Source organism: Mycteria americana, chromosome 9 (assembly GCF_035582795.1).
Source record: "Mycteria americana isolate JAX WOST 10 ecotype Jacksonville Zoo and Gardens chromosome 9, USCA_MyAme_1.0, whole genome shotgun sequence".
NCBI classification, from domain to species: Eukaryota; Metazoa; Chordata; class Aves; order Ciconiiformes; family Ciconiidae; genus Mycteria; species Mycteria americana.
The window spans coordinates 8,919,663-8,934,624 of NC_134373.1; the positions used below are offsets into that span (position 1 = coordinate 8,919,663).

At 38.9% G+C, this 14,962-nt stretch overlaps 2 protein-coding genes across 2 annotated transcripts; both read left to right on the forward strand.

Annotated features, from left to right (window-relative positions):
* Positions 1 to 469: 469 nt before the first annotated feature.
* On the forward strand, positions 470 to 3,896 carry ASDURF (ASNSD1 upstream open reading frame). The gene is made up of 4 exons (XM_075511853.1): positions 470 to 605; positions 2,143 to 2,196; positions 2,746 to 2,821; positions 3,759 to 3,896. The coding sequence occupies exons 1-4, from the start codon at positions 519 to 521 to the stop codon at positions 3,827 to 3,829; spliced, it is 288 nt and encodes a 95-aa protein (XP_075367968.1). The 5' UTR covers positions 470 to 518; the 3' UTR covers positions 3,830 to 3,896.
* ASNSD1 (asparagine synthetase domain containing 1) lies at positions 3,852 to 9,488 on the forward strand. The gene is made up of 3 exons (XM_075511844.1): positions 3,852 to 5,333; positions 6,972 to 7,153; positions 8,288 to 9,488. The coding sequence occupies exons 1-3, from the start codon at positions 3,852 to 3,854 to the stop codon at positions 8,547 to 8,549; spliced, it is 1,926 nt and encodes a 641-aa protein (XP_075367959.1). The 3' UTR covers positions 8,550 to 9,488.
* Positions 9,489 to 14,962: the final 5,474 nt, after the last annotated feature.

Genomic DNA, 14,962 nt, shown 5'->3' on the forward strand with positions numbered 1-14,962 from the left:
CACACTCTACAGGGCCCAGTTTCCCGCCCTCATTCCAAACAGTGTTTTCACCTTGGCTTTGCCGATGCCCTCCCGGACAAGGCGACAGCTCACCAACAGCATATGATTCCCAGGAACTCTTCCACTGGGCCAGGACGTCGCCCGCTGCCCAAGGCGGCACTGTGAGGCGCGGGCCCCTGTCAGCCGTTACCGCCAACGGCGGCCGCTGCAGGTGCGACGGCGACGGCCCCGCCCCACCCGCTCCCGCTCAACGGCTCGCGCGTGCTCAGTCACGCCTCCAGGGGAAGAAGCGCTGATGATTGGTGCTCCGCGTGGCCCTGCCGCACGCATGTGCGCACGCCTCCCCCCGCACCCCTCGCTGGGCTGTTTGCGCATGCTCTGCGCGGGCGGCTGTGGCCTGTGGGAGGTGGTGCGCGCGGAGCTGCCGCCGTTGCTGCCGCTGCCGGGTTTGTGTGCGTGGTGCCCGGCGCGGCCGGGTTTGTGTGCGTGGTGCCCGGCGCGGCCGGCTCCGCGGGGGGATGTCGGGCCGCGCGTCGCGGCAGGAGGAGGGGGAGAGGGAGAGCGAGAGCGCGAAGCTGCGCCACAAGGAGGAGCTGAGCCGGAGGGTGAGCTGAGGCGGCCTGCTGCCGGGAGGGACGGAGGGAGGGAGGGAGAGAGAGAGGGGGCCGCGGTGCGGCTAGCGACGGCGCCTGAGGCCGCTTCCCCGCGTCCCTCCCGCCTATCCCCGCGGTGCTCTCGGCCGCGTGGGGCGGGCTGAGGCACGTCCAGGGCCGTGCTGCCGCGGGGTGGGAGGCCGGCGGCCCCGCGAAGCCTGTAACTTCGGCTGTGACCAGCGTGAAGAAGAGGAGGGCGAGTCCTGTCAGGAAGCTGGGGCTCCTGTCATACGGGGTTTCCGTTGTGGGGCTCGGAGGAGAGCGTCTGTCGTCTAGCGAGTTCTTGTCGGCGTCGCTGTTAGCTCTCTTGTCAAATTGGTTTTTTGGCTTCTTACTGCTCCAAGTTGAGCTTGAAATGTCAGGTGAGCCACAGTGAGATTTTTCTCTGTCGTACCTACTTCAGCTGTATCTGCTCAAAAAGTCCCAAGGGATTTCAGTCACAGAGGCTGGCACGCCTCATAAATCTGCTCTGTTTTCCGTGGTGCCAGTAGCTTTGTTTAGTATGAAATCTGTCAAGTCCTGTGGAACTGCTTTCCCTCAAAAAATGGGTTCCTTTCCACATGGCCATATCTTATAAAGTCCATAGTATTTTTCATTGCCCAGGAAGCTGTAAAGCTAGGATTTTCTTAAGTGGCTGGTTTAGTCCATAGCAAAAGATGATGTTGCTGTTTTGTCTGTTGGAATTGTAAATATATTGATGTAGCTGCTGGAAAAGTTGTCTTTTCTGTATGCCACGTTCAGTTTGGCTAACCTAGCTCTGTGGCAGCTTTCAACTGTTGCACCAATTCCAGGAGACACAAAGGAAGAACAAAGAAAACCATATTGTTTGTTTCTAACAAAAAGCATTAAGTGCCTGCTGACCAGATTTTGTTCTATTTGTTGGCTTTTATGATGGTCCTCCTTGATTGCTCTTTAGCATTGACAGCTGTTATTGTAAAAGACCTGCCACTGCTGCCAGTGCAGCTGAACAGAGTGGTAAATCCTGCTAAGGGAGTTTGTGCAAAACTCCAGAGCGATAGAAAGGTTTCCGTGGCTTTTAATACAGTTTTAGGGATTTGGGGGTTTTATTGGTTTCATTTGGCATCTGGAGAATACCTGTGATTATAAAGTGTGTTGTAGACACTATGCTAAATTTTTTTTTCTAAAGTTATTTGATGTTTTATTAGTTCCTTGCATGTTCTCTTTTCTTCTGGAGGAAAAATGTGATCTCTGATTATAAGTAGCTAGAGGTAGTCTGGCTTCCCAGTAGTGATTGCTTTCCAGGGTAGGAGGAATATCAATCCATGCAAGATAACGTGTTTCTAGAGTGGTTATTTAGTATTTCATTTTTATATCTACTTCCACTTTGTCTTCAATGGTCCATTCAGAGAACAGCAACTATACATGCATGTAGCTGTCTTAAAATATCAGTAAGCATGTTGACCACCAGGATTATAATACAGTGGTTTATTTTTAATAATTAAATTGAAGTGCATCTTTTGCCTTTCAGATTAAAGAGCAGAAGGTTGTAGTTGATGAGCTTTCTAATTTGAAGAAGAACCGGGTAAGTATTTACAAATTTGCTTTTGACTATTTCATTTTAGCATCAGAGAAATAAGCATAGAGACAAGAGGGAAAAGAAAATCGGAGCACGCTGTCTTTAATTTGTTTCAATACAGATTTTAGTACAGATGTGGTCTGGTGTTCTCAGAATAATTTGTCCACCAAATGATTTGATTATGTACACTTGTGCAGTGTAACACAGTACATTGTTGGGCTTTTTTGCCTTTTTATGTTTTATCTGAATTATTTCATTAAGGTGTTTGAGTTGATCAGAAGACTTCGTGCAGTATTCTTACTCTTCATGTGTATGTGTTTTAAAATAGAATGCGATCCCTCATGTATGAGGAAAAGAGAAATGCAGAGTAGTCATGGGTTGATCACAAAATGTTTTTGATGGTACAACATTAGAATGTTGGTGTTGTCAGGGCAGAACTTACCCCCTTCACTTTTATGCCAGAAGGATATCTCGGTGGACCTGCACCAGCTTCTGCCAGTGTGGTTGCCAGAGTTTGTCGCTTTGACTTAATGTAGCGTTGTTTTTGTTTTACAGAAAGTTTATAGGCAGCAACCCAATAGCAACATATTCTTCCTTGCAGACCGAACAGAAACGCTATCTCAATGCAAAAGTAAGTTTGCAGTGTAAAAGTTGATCAAATAGTTAACTATTTAAAAGCTGTGTTTGTAGCTGTTAATGATTTCAAAGGTATATTACAATGAAAAACTCGCAACTGTATATCAAATGCAAAGTAGACTTCAGACAACATACTTGTTTTTCTGGGTTGGATGAATGTGAAAGTGTTTCCACTTGATATATGGATGTGATAAAAGAGCAAGTGGTGACAAGGTAGGAAGAGCGAGAACATCTGCCCCGCAGAGGAGCGAGGAGTCACTATTCTCAGTGCCCTTTGTGAAGCTGTATAGCGCTTTGTCCCTTAAATTAAAAAAATAAATAAATAAAAAACCAACCCCCCAAAAGTCTAAAAGTTGCATGGGATGAGTAGGAAGAAAATAATGACAAGTGAAACTGGAGGCTAAGCTGGAAATCTTTAGGTAGTTGAAAGAATGGATCTGTGGAATTATGAAGGTAGGAGAATGAATGATAGAGAGAGTTGATGATTGAACAAATGTTAGAAATGTATAAATTCAGAAGTATAAATTTTTTTCAGGAATGAACAATCGCTACTTTCATTTTCTTTCCTTTGATTTGAGTTAATAGTGTTGACGTTTTAATTGACAGTTCACTTCTCTTACTAGAAATGTGTAAATCGTACTGATTATATAGGCAATAGTTGGCCATTCCCCTAATTCTTATACTTGTAGTGTGGCTTTCTTTGGGAGAAGAAAAAAAATCATGATCTTTGTATAATTGAAGAGGAATAAGCTACAGTGAGCTATGTTTGTGCTACGTCAATATTATAGCACTTTTGTAACTTAGCGTTTCATGTTTGTCTAATTGAACAAGTGGCTGGAGTTACCCGTTGCTTAGATATAGTCTTAAACTTATCTACTCATAAACTTATCAGTTTATGAAACTGATTATTGGTGTATTTTTCTCTTACACAGATACATTAGATGAATTAAAGAAGGCACATCAGGAGATGGAAAATTCAGAAAAGACTAAAATCAAGAAATAGTCCATCTGAATTCAAAGTCAGAATGTGTGGTATTTGTTGCGTTGTTACCTTGTGTAGCCAGCATGCTATTCATGATTTCTTTAACGAAGACATACTCTGCCGTCTTAGAAGAAGAGGACCAGACAGCAGCCAACAGTTGATAAAAACTGTGTCTGATCTGTCTTATGAGTGTCTGTTTTCTGGCCATGTACTTCACTTGAGGGGACTGATGACTCCTCAGCCTCTGGAAGATGCCAATAACAATATTTTTCTTTGGAATGGAGAAATTTTCAGTGGAGTGCATGTAGGAGATCTCGAGAATGACACTGAAGTAGTGTTTCATCATCTGGCATTATGCAGTAGTGAAGCGGACATTTTGTCACTCTTCTCATCACTTCGGGGTCCATGGTCTTTTATTTATTATCAAGCATCTAGACACAGTTTGTGGTTTGGTAGAGATTATTTTGGTCGTCGTAGTTTGCTTTGGCAGTTCAATAATGAGGTTGACAGGGCTTTCTGTCTCACATCTGTAAGTGTTTATTCTGAATCAGGTAACCAATGGCGAGAAGTCCCAGCATCTGGAATTTTCAAAATTGATCTCAAAGCTTGTGCAACAACTAAATCTTTGTCTTTAACATTGTTTCCATGGAAGTACAGCTGCACAGAGAAGGCAATAGAAGAAATATTCATTAATGTTCTGGACCAAGTTTCAAAAGACTTACCGCACCACATAGCTCTCGTGATGAATGAGTCAAAACTATGTCTCAGAGCACCAGTTATCCCCTTAAATAAAACAATTTCTGAAGCTTCAGGTGAATGTCCAGGCACTAATATTGGCAACGTTATCCATATGGTTTCTGTAGAAACCCTTCAAGGATTTCTTGCAGAGGAACACAAGAGAAAATTAGTCCATCAGTTTATTGATGTTTTAAATGAAGCGGTAAAGAGACGGGTTTTATGTCTCTTTAGAGATGAAGATCAGAAAACAAGAGAAGTTCCAAGCATGTCTAATAGGAAAGCACACGTTGCGGTGCTCTTTTCCGGTGGCATTGATTCTATGGTTATTGCAGCCCTTGCTGATAAACATGTGCCTGTAGGGGAACCAATTGATCTTCTCAATGTAGCTTTCATGATAAAAGAACAAGCTAAGCAAAAGGGTACCACTAAAAAACATACCAACCGGGAAGTACAGCTTGATTTGCTTTGTCCTCAAGGAAGTTGTAAAGATCTTGATGCTAAAACTGGTGCTCATTTATCTTGCTTTGATGTTCCCGACAGAATCACTGGTAGGGCAGGACTGAAAGAATTAGAAGCCATTAACCCTTCAAGAACCTGGAACTTTGTGGAAATTAATGTTACGCTAGAGGAATTGAAAAAAATGAGACAACAATGCATTAATCACTTAATTTATCCACTGGATACAGTCTTGGATGACAGCATTGGCTGTGCAATTTGGTTTGCTTCCAGAGGAGAGGGTTTTATTAGTAACCAAGGAGAACTGAAACCATACAAAAGTCCTGCAAAGGTACTGATTGTTTTCTGCCTTATGCTTGACCTGTGAATGTAAAAACAGTTCTGTTGTTTCAGAAATCAGCAGGGGTATTTAAGGCTTCTGAAATTCAGTGGCAGAATATAGAATAGTTCTGTACTGATAATCTTTGTGTAATTCTGGAGTTCAAAACTGCATTCACTTCTTTTGTTATGTAATGTGTATGGCTTTTCATTAAGCTTGAATAAGCAACGGTGTCACTAGGAAAAAAATAACAACAATCATCTATCATTTTCAGTGTTTCAACTCCAGTAGTGGTAACTGCTATTCAATCCAAACTGAATAGGTTAACAAATTTGGAGATAAACATTAATGAAGTATGAAGTGATATTGGTTTTGCCAGCATTCCAATGGCTGAAAAATTACTAGCTTGTTACTTAGGCACACTGTGTGACAAAATTGCAATTAATAATGACAGAAAAGATGACTACTTGGAATCTTTTGTAATTAGAGTCTGATTGAATGACAGAACTACAAAAAGTAGGGGGGTTTTTTGGTAACTTATTTTCATGTGTGTAGTTTTAAGTAAAATCTTTTTAGTAACTAGATGATTTGCTTGGGAATTTGATTCTTATTTCTCACTTCCCAGTTCCTGAATGTTTGTGTAGGGAAGAATAACCTGTTTAATTTCAGGAGTTTGCAGTTCACTGCTGCCTTTGCTTTTTGAGGTTTCTGTTACTTTTCTACTAATTGCTAGGTCTTAAAAACACAAAAAACCACCACCACCAAAAACCCCAACAAACGCAATAGTTTGCATGAAAACTACCGCTGTAGAACACAGTTGATTTAGCTGACTGATCTACTTAAGGACGTGCATCTCAGATTTGCAAAACATACAAATTCATCTTAGGTCCAGAATATGTTGAAATGGGTCATGAGTTAATGAAACATAAAGCAGAATTGTTATTCTCCCATCAGTTACTACTGTGCACAGGTAAAAATGTAGTTGACCACTAGCTGGTGTCAGATTAGTGAAACACACTTGACTGTTTACGTTAAGAGACTTCCACTTTTACAGTGAATTGCTGTTGAAGGCACAGTCATGGACCAGATGTAGTAGTGTTTTTCTCTTGATAATATTTTGTGTGCTTATCATTGAGTAGACAGAACAATATGACACATTTTTATTTTGTGTAATGCAGTTGTTATTAACCCAGTAGCTGGTAAATTAATAATAATCTGGGTGTACATTCAGATGACTATTTAGAAGCTACGACAGACTGTGTAATCTGTGGCCACGATTTTTTTTATAAAGGCTGGTGCTTAACAAATGACATTTATTGTAATAGAAACTAACGAAGACATTCTTCAAAGATACTGGTGTATTTGTGATGCACACAACGTTATTTTGGTGTTTTTTCCTTGCCTCTGCAGAAATGTTTGTGTGTACTTTTAGGTCTGATTGTGAACTTACTTCAAGTTTCCATTGACTTTATTGGGAACTGTTTCAGGCTCTGTAAATATGTAAGGCACATCCCATCATGATAGGTAATATATTTAGAAGATGTGTATTAAAGTTATTCTCCTTAAGATGTAGTTAAACATTTAAGATCTGTTACATATTATTAGCTTGCACAGATATTAAGAAAGGTTTCTTTTATTCTGTTTTCTTAGGTTGTGCTTACAGGAATTGGAGCAGATGAACAGCTTGCTGGGTATTCTCGACATCGTGTTTGCTTCAAAAAATACGGCTTAGAGGGTCTGAAAAAAGAACTTGAAATGGAGTTAGATCGCATTTCTTCTAGAAATCTTGGTAGAGATGACAGGATTATTGGTGATCATGGAAAAGAAGCCAGGTATTTTTGTTTTAACATGAAGTAAAACTGTTTTTTCCAGTTAGATTATGCTTTTAACACTCCAACAGAAAGCTTAATTGAAACTTCTATGCATTTTATTGTCTCCAAGTTCTGTTGCAGCTTTGTTCGTGTGTACTGTGTTGTGGGGGTTTTTTGTTTTTTAAAAAGTGGTCTGTAGTACTGTGGAAGAGTTACTTAAGGAAATTTAGCAACTTGAACATTGGACTTCCATCTGGAAGTTTTAAGAACAGGTGTTGAAATAGCCAAAATCAAGTTGGTTTTATCATTTCAAGTGGAACAGTTTTCTGCACAACTTTGAAGTGTTTTGGTGTGGTCATTTGGGGAGTGGTGGCTTTGGCAAATGACAATGTAACATAGAAGCCCATGCAATAAAGGCATGATCAATGTCCACTGCATTTGCTGGTTGTTAAGTCAGAATAGTTAAAGAATAATTTTATTTGTGTTTACTTCCTCCATGCTACCACCAGCTTGCAAAAAATTCCTTATGTGTTGTCCAGTAGCAGAGGCCACTCAGGTGCATGAAAGCTCTTTTCATGTGACCTCTTCATGCCAGTGTTCTTCCAAATCTATTCTTAGTTGCACATTTTCAGTTTAGCAGTTGCAGTGGTGGGCAGGCAATGCTGTTAATTGTGCTTGTGATGAGATATGAATGCCCGGAACTGGGAACATTGTCGGAATTTGTTGTATAAATATTTTTGTTTCAAAGTTGCAGTGTAGCTTCATACAGTATTTTTAAATCCTTAGAAGTTATCTTGAGAAGTGTTACTTTAAAATTTGTCTTGCTTTTCCATTGTATTTTCTGATTTTCTTCATAATTTTTGTTTTGTATAAACCCAACATTTCTAATGCTTGTTCTTACTCTTTTCTTTGCTTGAGTTTTGAAAACTTCCAGGCTTCTGAGTTTAAACATATTATGTTATGTTTTCTTTCTCCAAGACAGTGTAACTGCTTTGGAGACTTGCCTCAGTACTGTGACACTAACATTTAAGGTACATCTGTAGTTAGGAGCTGACACCAGACTCTGAAGTCTTTGTATGTGGTAAAGGGCAAAACCAAGACTATTTGTATTTAAAGTTTTTAAAGGGTCTTTCCCCATGTATATCTTTCTTTTAGGTTTCCTTTTCTTGACGAAGATGTTGTTTCATTCCTCAATTCTCTGCCCATCTCAGAAAAAGCTGACTTGACTTTACCCCGAGGAATTGGTGAGAAATTGATTCTGCGCCTTGCAGCCAAGGAGTTTGGCCTTACAGCCTCGACCATTTTGCCAAAAAGGGCTGTACAGTTTGGATCTCGGATTGCAAAACTAGAGAGCAACAGTGAAAAAGCATCTGACACATGCAGCAGACTGAAGTTATTTTCAGTAGATGAATTATAAAGCTACATCTTGAGCTGTTGAATTTATCCTATATGCAGATTCAGTAAAACTTTGGAGTTTTCTTAGAATGTTTGGTCTGGTTTTTTACACACTTGGACATCATTATTAATCATCAAAGTAATACATGTAGATGTGTACTTGTACTAGAGGCTCACTATGAATGCAGCCTCGGGGAGGCAGGGAATACAGGGCTCTGGGGAAGAGAGGATGGCCAGAGGCTGGCTTTCCCACCCTTCCTAACCAATGTCAGTGTCACAAAGTGTATTGAATCTGTCCAATCTGTCACATATATAGAATTCAGTATAGTAGATTTTCCTCTGTTGTAGAACAGGGCTGGTCTTGCAGCTCTGCTTTAGGAGAGGGTTCAGGTTATGGTTTTAGAAGGGAGGGCATGGCGAGGAGCTGGCCTGGGTTGCCAGGGCCAAAAAGAGCTGAGGGTCTCGGGCCTTGTCACCTTTTGGAGATCCGCCCTTCAAGCATTGTGCTTGCCCTTTCGTTACTTGACAAACAGACACCCCACATGCACCCTGGGTGTTCGGGGTCATTCCGTGCAGCCTCCCAGTCCTTGGCTGGTTCTGCAGGGCTGGGTTGGTTGGTGGTCCCCAACCTGGGGCTCCCTCTGCTCCCAACCTGGGAAGCTCCCTCCAGGCTGTTCTTTGTCCCTCGCTGGCTCCCCTAGCTTGCTGCCTCTCCTTTTAGCTTTAGCTCTGCTACTCTTACTTCTAAAGTTGCAAAGCATCCATTGTGTACTTCAAGGAAGATTTCTTTTAAACAAAACAAAAAAAAGGTGTCTGTTAAATTAAAAAAAAAAGGCACTCTGGGTGAGTATGTGGATGCAATCATGGGGTTGAAATAGAAATATGAATGGACTTCCTCTGAAGAGAAGCTTGAGTTAGCTTGTTTTTCTAATCATGTATGGAAGGATTGCAAAGGTAATGTTGTAAGAAAAACTGGATACATGCTCGCCAGTGTTTTTGGTAAGGTCGGAGCTTAGTACTCACTGGCTACCTTACAGTTCTAGTTTTTATATTTGTCCAATTAAGTAGAGAAAGGAAAAATCATACCAGAAAAAAAAAATTCATTTTCATACAAAGCATAATATACCTATTCCTACAAAGTATCTCTAAGAGTGTAAGTAAATTTTCAAAATAATTTGTCAAGTCTGTAAAGAAATATTTATTACAAAAACTTAAGTTTCGGACTGCTTCAAAGCACTGGCAGATTTCTTACTGGTGCTCTGAGGAAAATGGACTGCCTAGTGCCCTGGGATGTTTGCAAGAGTTCTTGCATCGCGCTCTGAAGCAGGTGGAGATTGGACCAAGAGGAGCATTAGGTTGATGAAATGCAACTATTGTTCATTATTTGTTATCTCCGTAGTAGTGTTGCAGTATTCCTAGAAGTTATGTGTCACCTAGGACTCTAAGAAAAAAAAAAGTTGCGCCTTTTATACCTAGGCAAATAGTTTCTTTTCCCAACTAAGAGGCCCCTGACATTCAGAGAAACATGAGAAAAAATTTTGGAAGGCTTCTAAAAATAGTTTTAGATAGTAGGAAGAAACCATATAATTTGGTGTTGGCAAACTTTCCCATTTATCCAGTTATAAGAAATTAATTTATTGTTGTTATTTATGGTACACTTACAGAGTTTATAACTTTATAGAGTTTCTTGGCCAAATTTTTGGTTCCGGGGAGGAAGACATTTTAAAATATTTCATGTATTGAAATCACATTCTATACTATTTTAGAGCAACCTACAGGAATGTTACTGTCTGTTAATCTTGTCCTTAAAAGCTTTACTGTTTCCTTGCAAATACTAGTATAGTTCTTGATTAAGTAATATTCTCTCTCCTTTTTTTGTTAGCCTCTCTAAGTATTGTATTTTAGAAACTAGAGAATATTCTTGAAGAGTGCTCAGGCCTGATAAGTGTTCCCTAGAGCTGAATAAGCTTGATGAGGCAACCTGCTTGTCAAACTTAGTAGCACAGAAAAATGCTAGTGCCTTGTTTGTGAAGTCTGACAAAAGAAAGTAGCAAGAATTACTTACTACCATGTCCCCTAGTTGGCTGGCTTCACAAGGTGACGTACAGTGCTCAGTGGAGAGTCCCAGTGGGCTGCTGGGCCAGCTAAAAAATTTATGTACCTGGACAGCAACTTTGTAGCACTGATGGATTCAGATATGTTCTCGTATTATTAAGAAGTTCATCAGATTTTGAGAGAATTGGCTGTTGGAATTTGCTGTTTAAACCTTCCATCAGTTCAGATGCAAATTATCATCACAGAACTTCTTGTCAGCTTCCTCCAGCTTGCATTGATACAAAAATGGGATAAATTTTGATTGGTGTTGATGACATGGCAGAACTTTGGGGTATGTATACCCAAGAGAAATGTGTCGGGTTCTTTGAGCTCTGGTGCTCTGAAATGGACATTGATACTGATGGGAAAACCCAAACAGATGGAAATATTTTTTGAGTTTTTTGTTCAGGAGGCGAGTACAAAAACATTCCTATTAAAAAAAAATACCTAATATTGCATGTAGTTTATACATGGCATTCCTAAAAGCTGGGATTATTACTTGAAAGAATACAGATCATTGGATCTCATGCAAAACTATAAGCTGATAGGAAATACTGTAAATTAGCACATTTCCAAAAGAGCTCAGCTTCCACTGTGGTATTTAAGTGATTGGTCAGATTTTCAGAAGTCCTCAGTACTCTGAAGCACTCTAAGAATAACAAGAGCTCCAGGCTTCTGAATTCAAGATACATCTCTAAAGACACATGCATATATTTTTTCCTAACATTTTACATACTTTTATTTATATTATTTGCCATGTCTGTATAATTAAGATTTAAAATTAGTTGCCTTGCTATATAATATATAAGGTGGTGTTAGCAACAAAAGAATCTTCTAACTTTCTAACTAATGTATAACTAGTAATTCCCAGTGTATTAATAAAAATACTGTCAGGTTATATATGTAACGGCAAAGTGCATCTGACATACATTTTTAAAACTGAAGAATAATGCTTACATTTAGGTGGTACAAACGTATTTTTATGGCAGGCAACAATAGTGTTCTAAAAGGTTTCATCTGACCGTGAGGAATTTTGTACTCGTTCCTGATTTGCAGGTCTAATTAATTGATTTTTTTTTCACTAAACATGATTTTGAGGGAACCCGTGATGAAAACACGAATGAAGATCCACTTTACAATCCAAACAGTACAGAAAAGAAAAAAAGTGTCTTTTATGCAATATACTGATAATATGCTGTTTAAATTGACACTTGGCAGTACACAAGTTGAGCTACGTGAAAATGTATTTAGGTTTGATGCGGTGAATAGGTTCACCGATGTGATAAGATCAACAGAGACCTATTAAGATACGGTAACGTATCAGACTGCAGCAGAGGTTAGTTAGCTCTTCAGCAAAAGCTTCTGAAGAAACAATTGGAAAAAAACATAGCTATCTGCAGGAATACAGAGTACCTCAAGTTAATGAACTCTGATTCCATTTTTACTGGGGTTTAAAAAGAAGATGGAAATCCCGAATTTAAGTAAACCTCTTCAGCCATATTCTAGTAAGAAAGCTGTAAATTTACTGACTTCTAAAATTCCAATTTGACATTGATATTTTTATATCTTCTAGATATCATATCTTGTAGATTTTCATGTTTAAGTGATAATATAAATATATCTTTTATATATTAAATACTAAAATATCTTCAGTGTTTTAAGCTGTTGTCATATTACTCCTTCTAAAAAAGAAAAAAAAAACATCTTTTTTTATATCTTGTGGAGTTTAAACTGAAAGAGAACTGCCACTGGTTTGGTTTTTGGGGTTTTTTTGACCACATTTCAACTGTCAACACTTTCAATATGCACAGAATGAGTATTTTTATGTCCGTGGGGGAATCGAGTTTGATGTTGGTACTCCATCAGTAAAGGATAGTTCATTAAAGATCACGATTCTAGTTTGCTGTCTTTCTTGTAGTGTCTGTGTGTGTATGTCTTTACAGCTAATAAAGTATGAGAGAATGTTGTACTTGGTTAAAATTAGCATCAGAGATAAGGAAAAACCATGCTTGCTCCAGGAGTTAATAGGTTTGTCTAGACTACGTTGTTGCTTGGTTACCTAAGTAGTTCTTACGGACCAGGCTAATACTGAATATGCTGATAATTTCTTATTTACTTATTTCTCAAGGGAGTATGCCTGAAGAATATTTGCTGCGAATGCTGAGCTGGACAAGCTGGCACCAGACACTTTTATCGTAAGGACAGCATTGCCCTAAAAGCAGCATAGCCTTTAGGTGGCATTTCGGGATGGCCTTCGGTAGTCTGAAGAATGCTCAAACCAGATTCACCAGAGAAGGTATAAACTATTCCCTGAGGGATGTTTCTTATTAGATATGGGTTTAATTTGCCATGACGTGTGCAAATGATCTCTATAAAGAGGCAAAGCACTCGTAAACGTGAAATGAAACCAAAATTGTACTTCAGCTTCCTTGTTTGCTGAGCATCTGAAAATGCAATTCTATCGATCATTTTATTGATGTAAGCAGTTAGGTATTGATGTAAACAATCCTTAGAGCTGATTTAGTAACTGTTTTCCCATAGGCTTCCTGTTGTGCCTCGGGCTATAAGGCTCAGTTGTTTGACAGGGATATGCCAGCTAGAGAATACTACCCCATCCCAGTGATGGAATTGGATGGTACGAGGTAAGGAATGTGCACAGTAATATAAATACTATAGTATAGTCTTTGAAATAATACAAGTCCTTTCTGATTTCAGGTTGGCATTTACTTAACTGAAATTGCTGAGTATACTGTGAAGATCTGAGAGGAATAAAGATTTTTGTAGCTTAAAATGTATTTTGATGCGTTTGATTTTTTTTTTTTTAACAGGTTAAGTGACACTCACTATCAAATACTAGTTAAAGTTCTGTACATATAGTACAGTTGCTGGCAACATACAGGGTTGCTGGCTAAATATTGTGCAACCATTTATTTTGTATAATGCAGTTACTTTTTCTGGAAATAATGAAATGAAAGTTCTGTAGAAACAAATGAAAATCATCATTGTTCATCAAAATAAGAACTTGGTTTTTTCGATGCTTTAAATTCAAGCATGTGAAAATATGCTTACAAAAACACAATAAAACCAAGGGTTAAATTGTAGACGAGCAGAAACTGGTTGGAAGGTTTTTTTCTTCCCTTATTTGAGCACTGTAACACTTTAGTATGTCCTATAGGAGGCAGTGGTTGTATTATTTCATGTAAGAAAACTGCTCATCTTGCTATAGATATATTAAATTCCAAGTAAATGTTTTCAGTTGTACTAACTACTCTGGAACTTATCCAAACATTTCATGAAGACAGAATTTCAAGATTAAATTATTTTTAGGTTTAAAAATCTTACCAATTGTTTGACTGTTACGGTTACTGAATATACTTTAAAAACAAAATGACTCCTGAAGTGACATAAAATGATGACATTCTATGGGTTTTAATAATGCCCAGAAGGGCAACAAGCAATGAGGACAAGGTGTATGTATTCTGTACATTATAGCGGTGTAGGGCTGCAAGGGATCTGCAGAGCTCACGTAGTTTGCAGCCTTGTTCTGAGTGAAGAATGAAGTATTTGCAGAGCATTCTAACAGTTATTTTCATACATAACAGGCAGTGACTGAGGAATCCGTTTCAATAGGTAACATGCTCCATTACTTCCCTTCCTTAAAAGAGAAAGCTTCTCCTAACAGCTTTTTAAGCCTTTTCTGCAAATTAAGCTAAACACTTTAATCCGTCCCGCCATGAAGAACAACTGAACGCCGATTTTATAACACGTTTTAATAGACTGAGAGTTCTTCAGTATATCACCTTCCTTGTTTTAGTCAGCCTCTTACTGCAGTAAAAATACCCAACCCTGTATGTCTCTTATGTGTTCTTCCTATAAGACCAAATATATGCCTCTCTTAGCACTATATTGTTGATTCATATTAGATTTGATTCCATTACAGTCCTACAAATCTACCTCATTATTCCTAGTTGGTATTTTGTATTTGCTTGTCTTTAAGTGTACTAGCCTACTGAATTTTCTTTTGTTGAATTTTTTTTAAAAAACAAAGATCATTGTATTTGTAAGTAGGTTTTCAGAAGTGTTAGCAGCTGGTCTCCAAATGGTGTAAGATGCAATTTCGCCACTTCCTTTTATGCTTTCAATTTTCAGCCACAAATTAAAAAACAACCGTACAGAATGAAACATTGAAGCAAACCTTTCAAGACCTTGTGTGATCTATAATCACAGTTCATCAAAAGGCCATCAGTAACCACTCACTGAGCACAGATTTTCAACCAGCTGTGTAATCTATTGGATTTACTGAGATAGAAATGCTATCATGACAATTTCCTGGCCTAATTC

Bases quoted from the DNA above. Each gene is read 5' to 3' on its own strand.
- ASDURF (XM_075511853.1), top strand. From the start codon at position 519: ATGTCGGGCCGCGCGTCGCGGCAGGAGGAGGGGGAGAGGGAGAGCGAG. The intron at 606-2,142 runs GTGAGCTGAGGC...TTTGCCTTTCAG, and splicing joins AGGAGGAGCTGAGCCGGAGG to ATTAAAGAGCAGAAGGTTGT. The intron at 2,822-3,758 runs GTAAGTTTGCAG...TCTCTTACACAG, and splicing joins AACGCTATCTCAATGCAAAA to ATACATTAGATGAATTAAAG.
- ASNSD1 (XM_075511844.1), top strand. From the start codon at position 3,852: ATGTGTGGTATTTGTTGCGTTGTTACCTTGTGTAGCCAGCATGCTATT. The intron at 5,334-6,971 runs GTACTGATTGTT...CTGTTTTCTTAG, and splicing joins CATACAAAAGTCCTGCAAAG to GTTGTGCTTACAGGAATTGG. The intron at 7,154-8,287 runs GTATTTTTGTTT...TCTTTCTTTTAG, and splicing joins GATCATGGAAAAGAAGCCAG to GTTTCCTTTTCTTGACGAAG.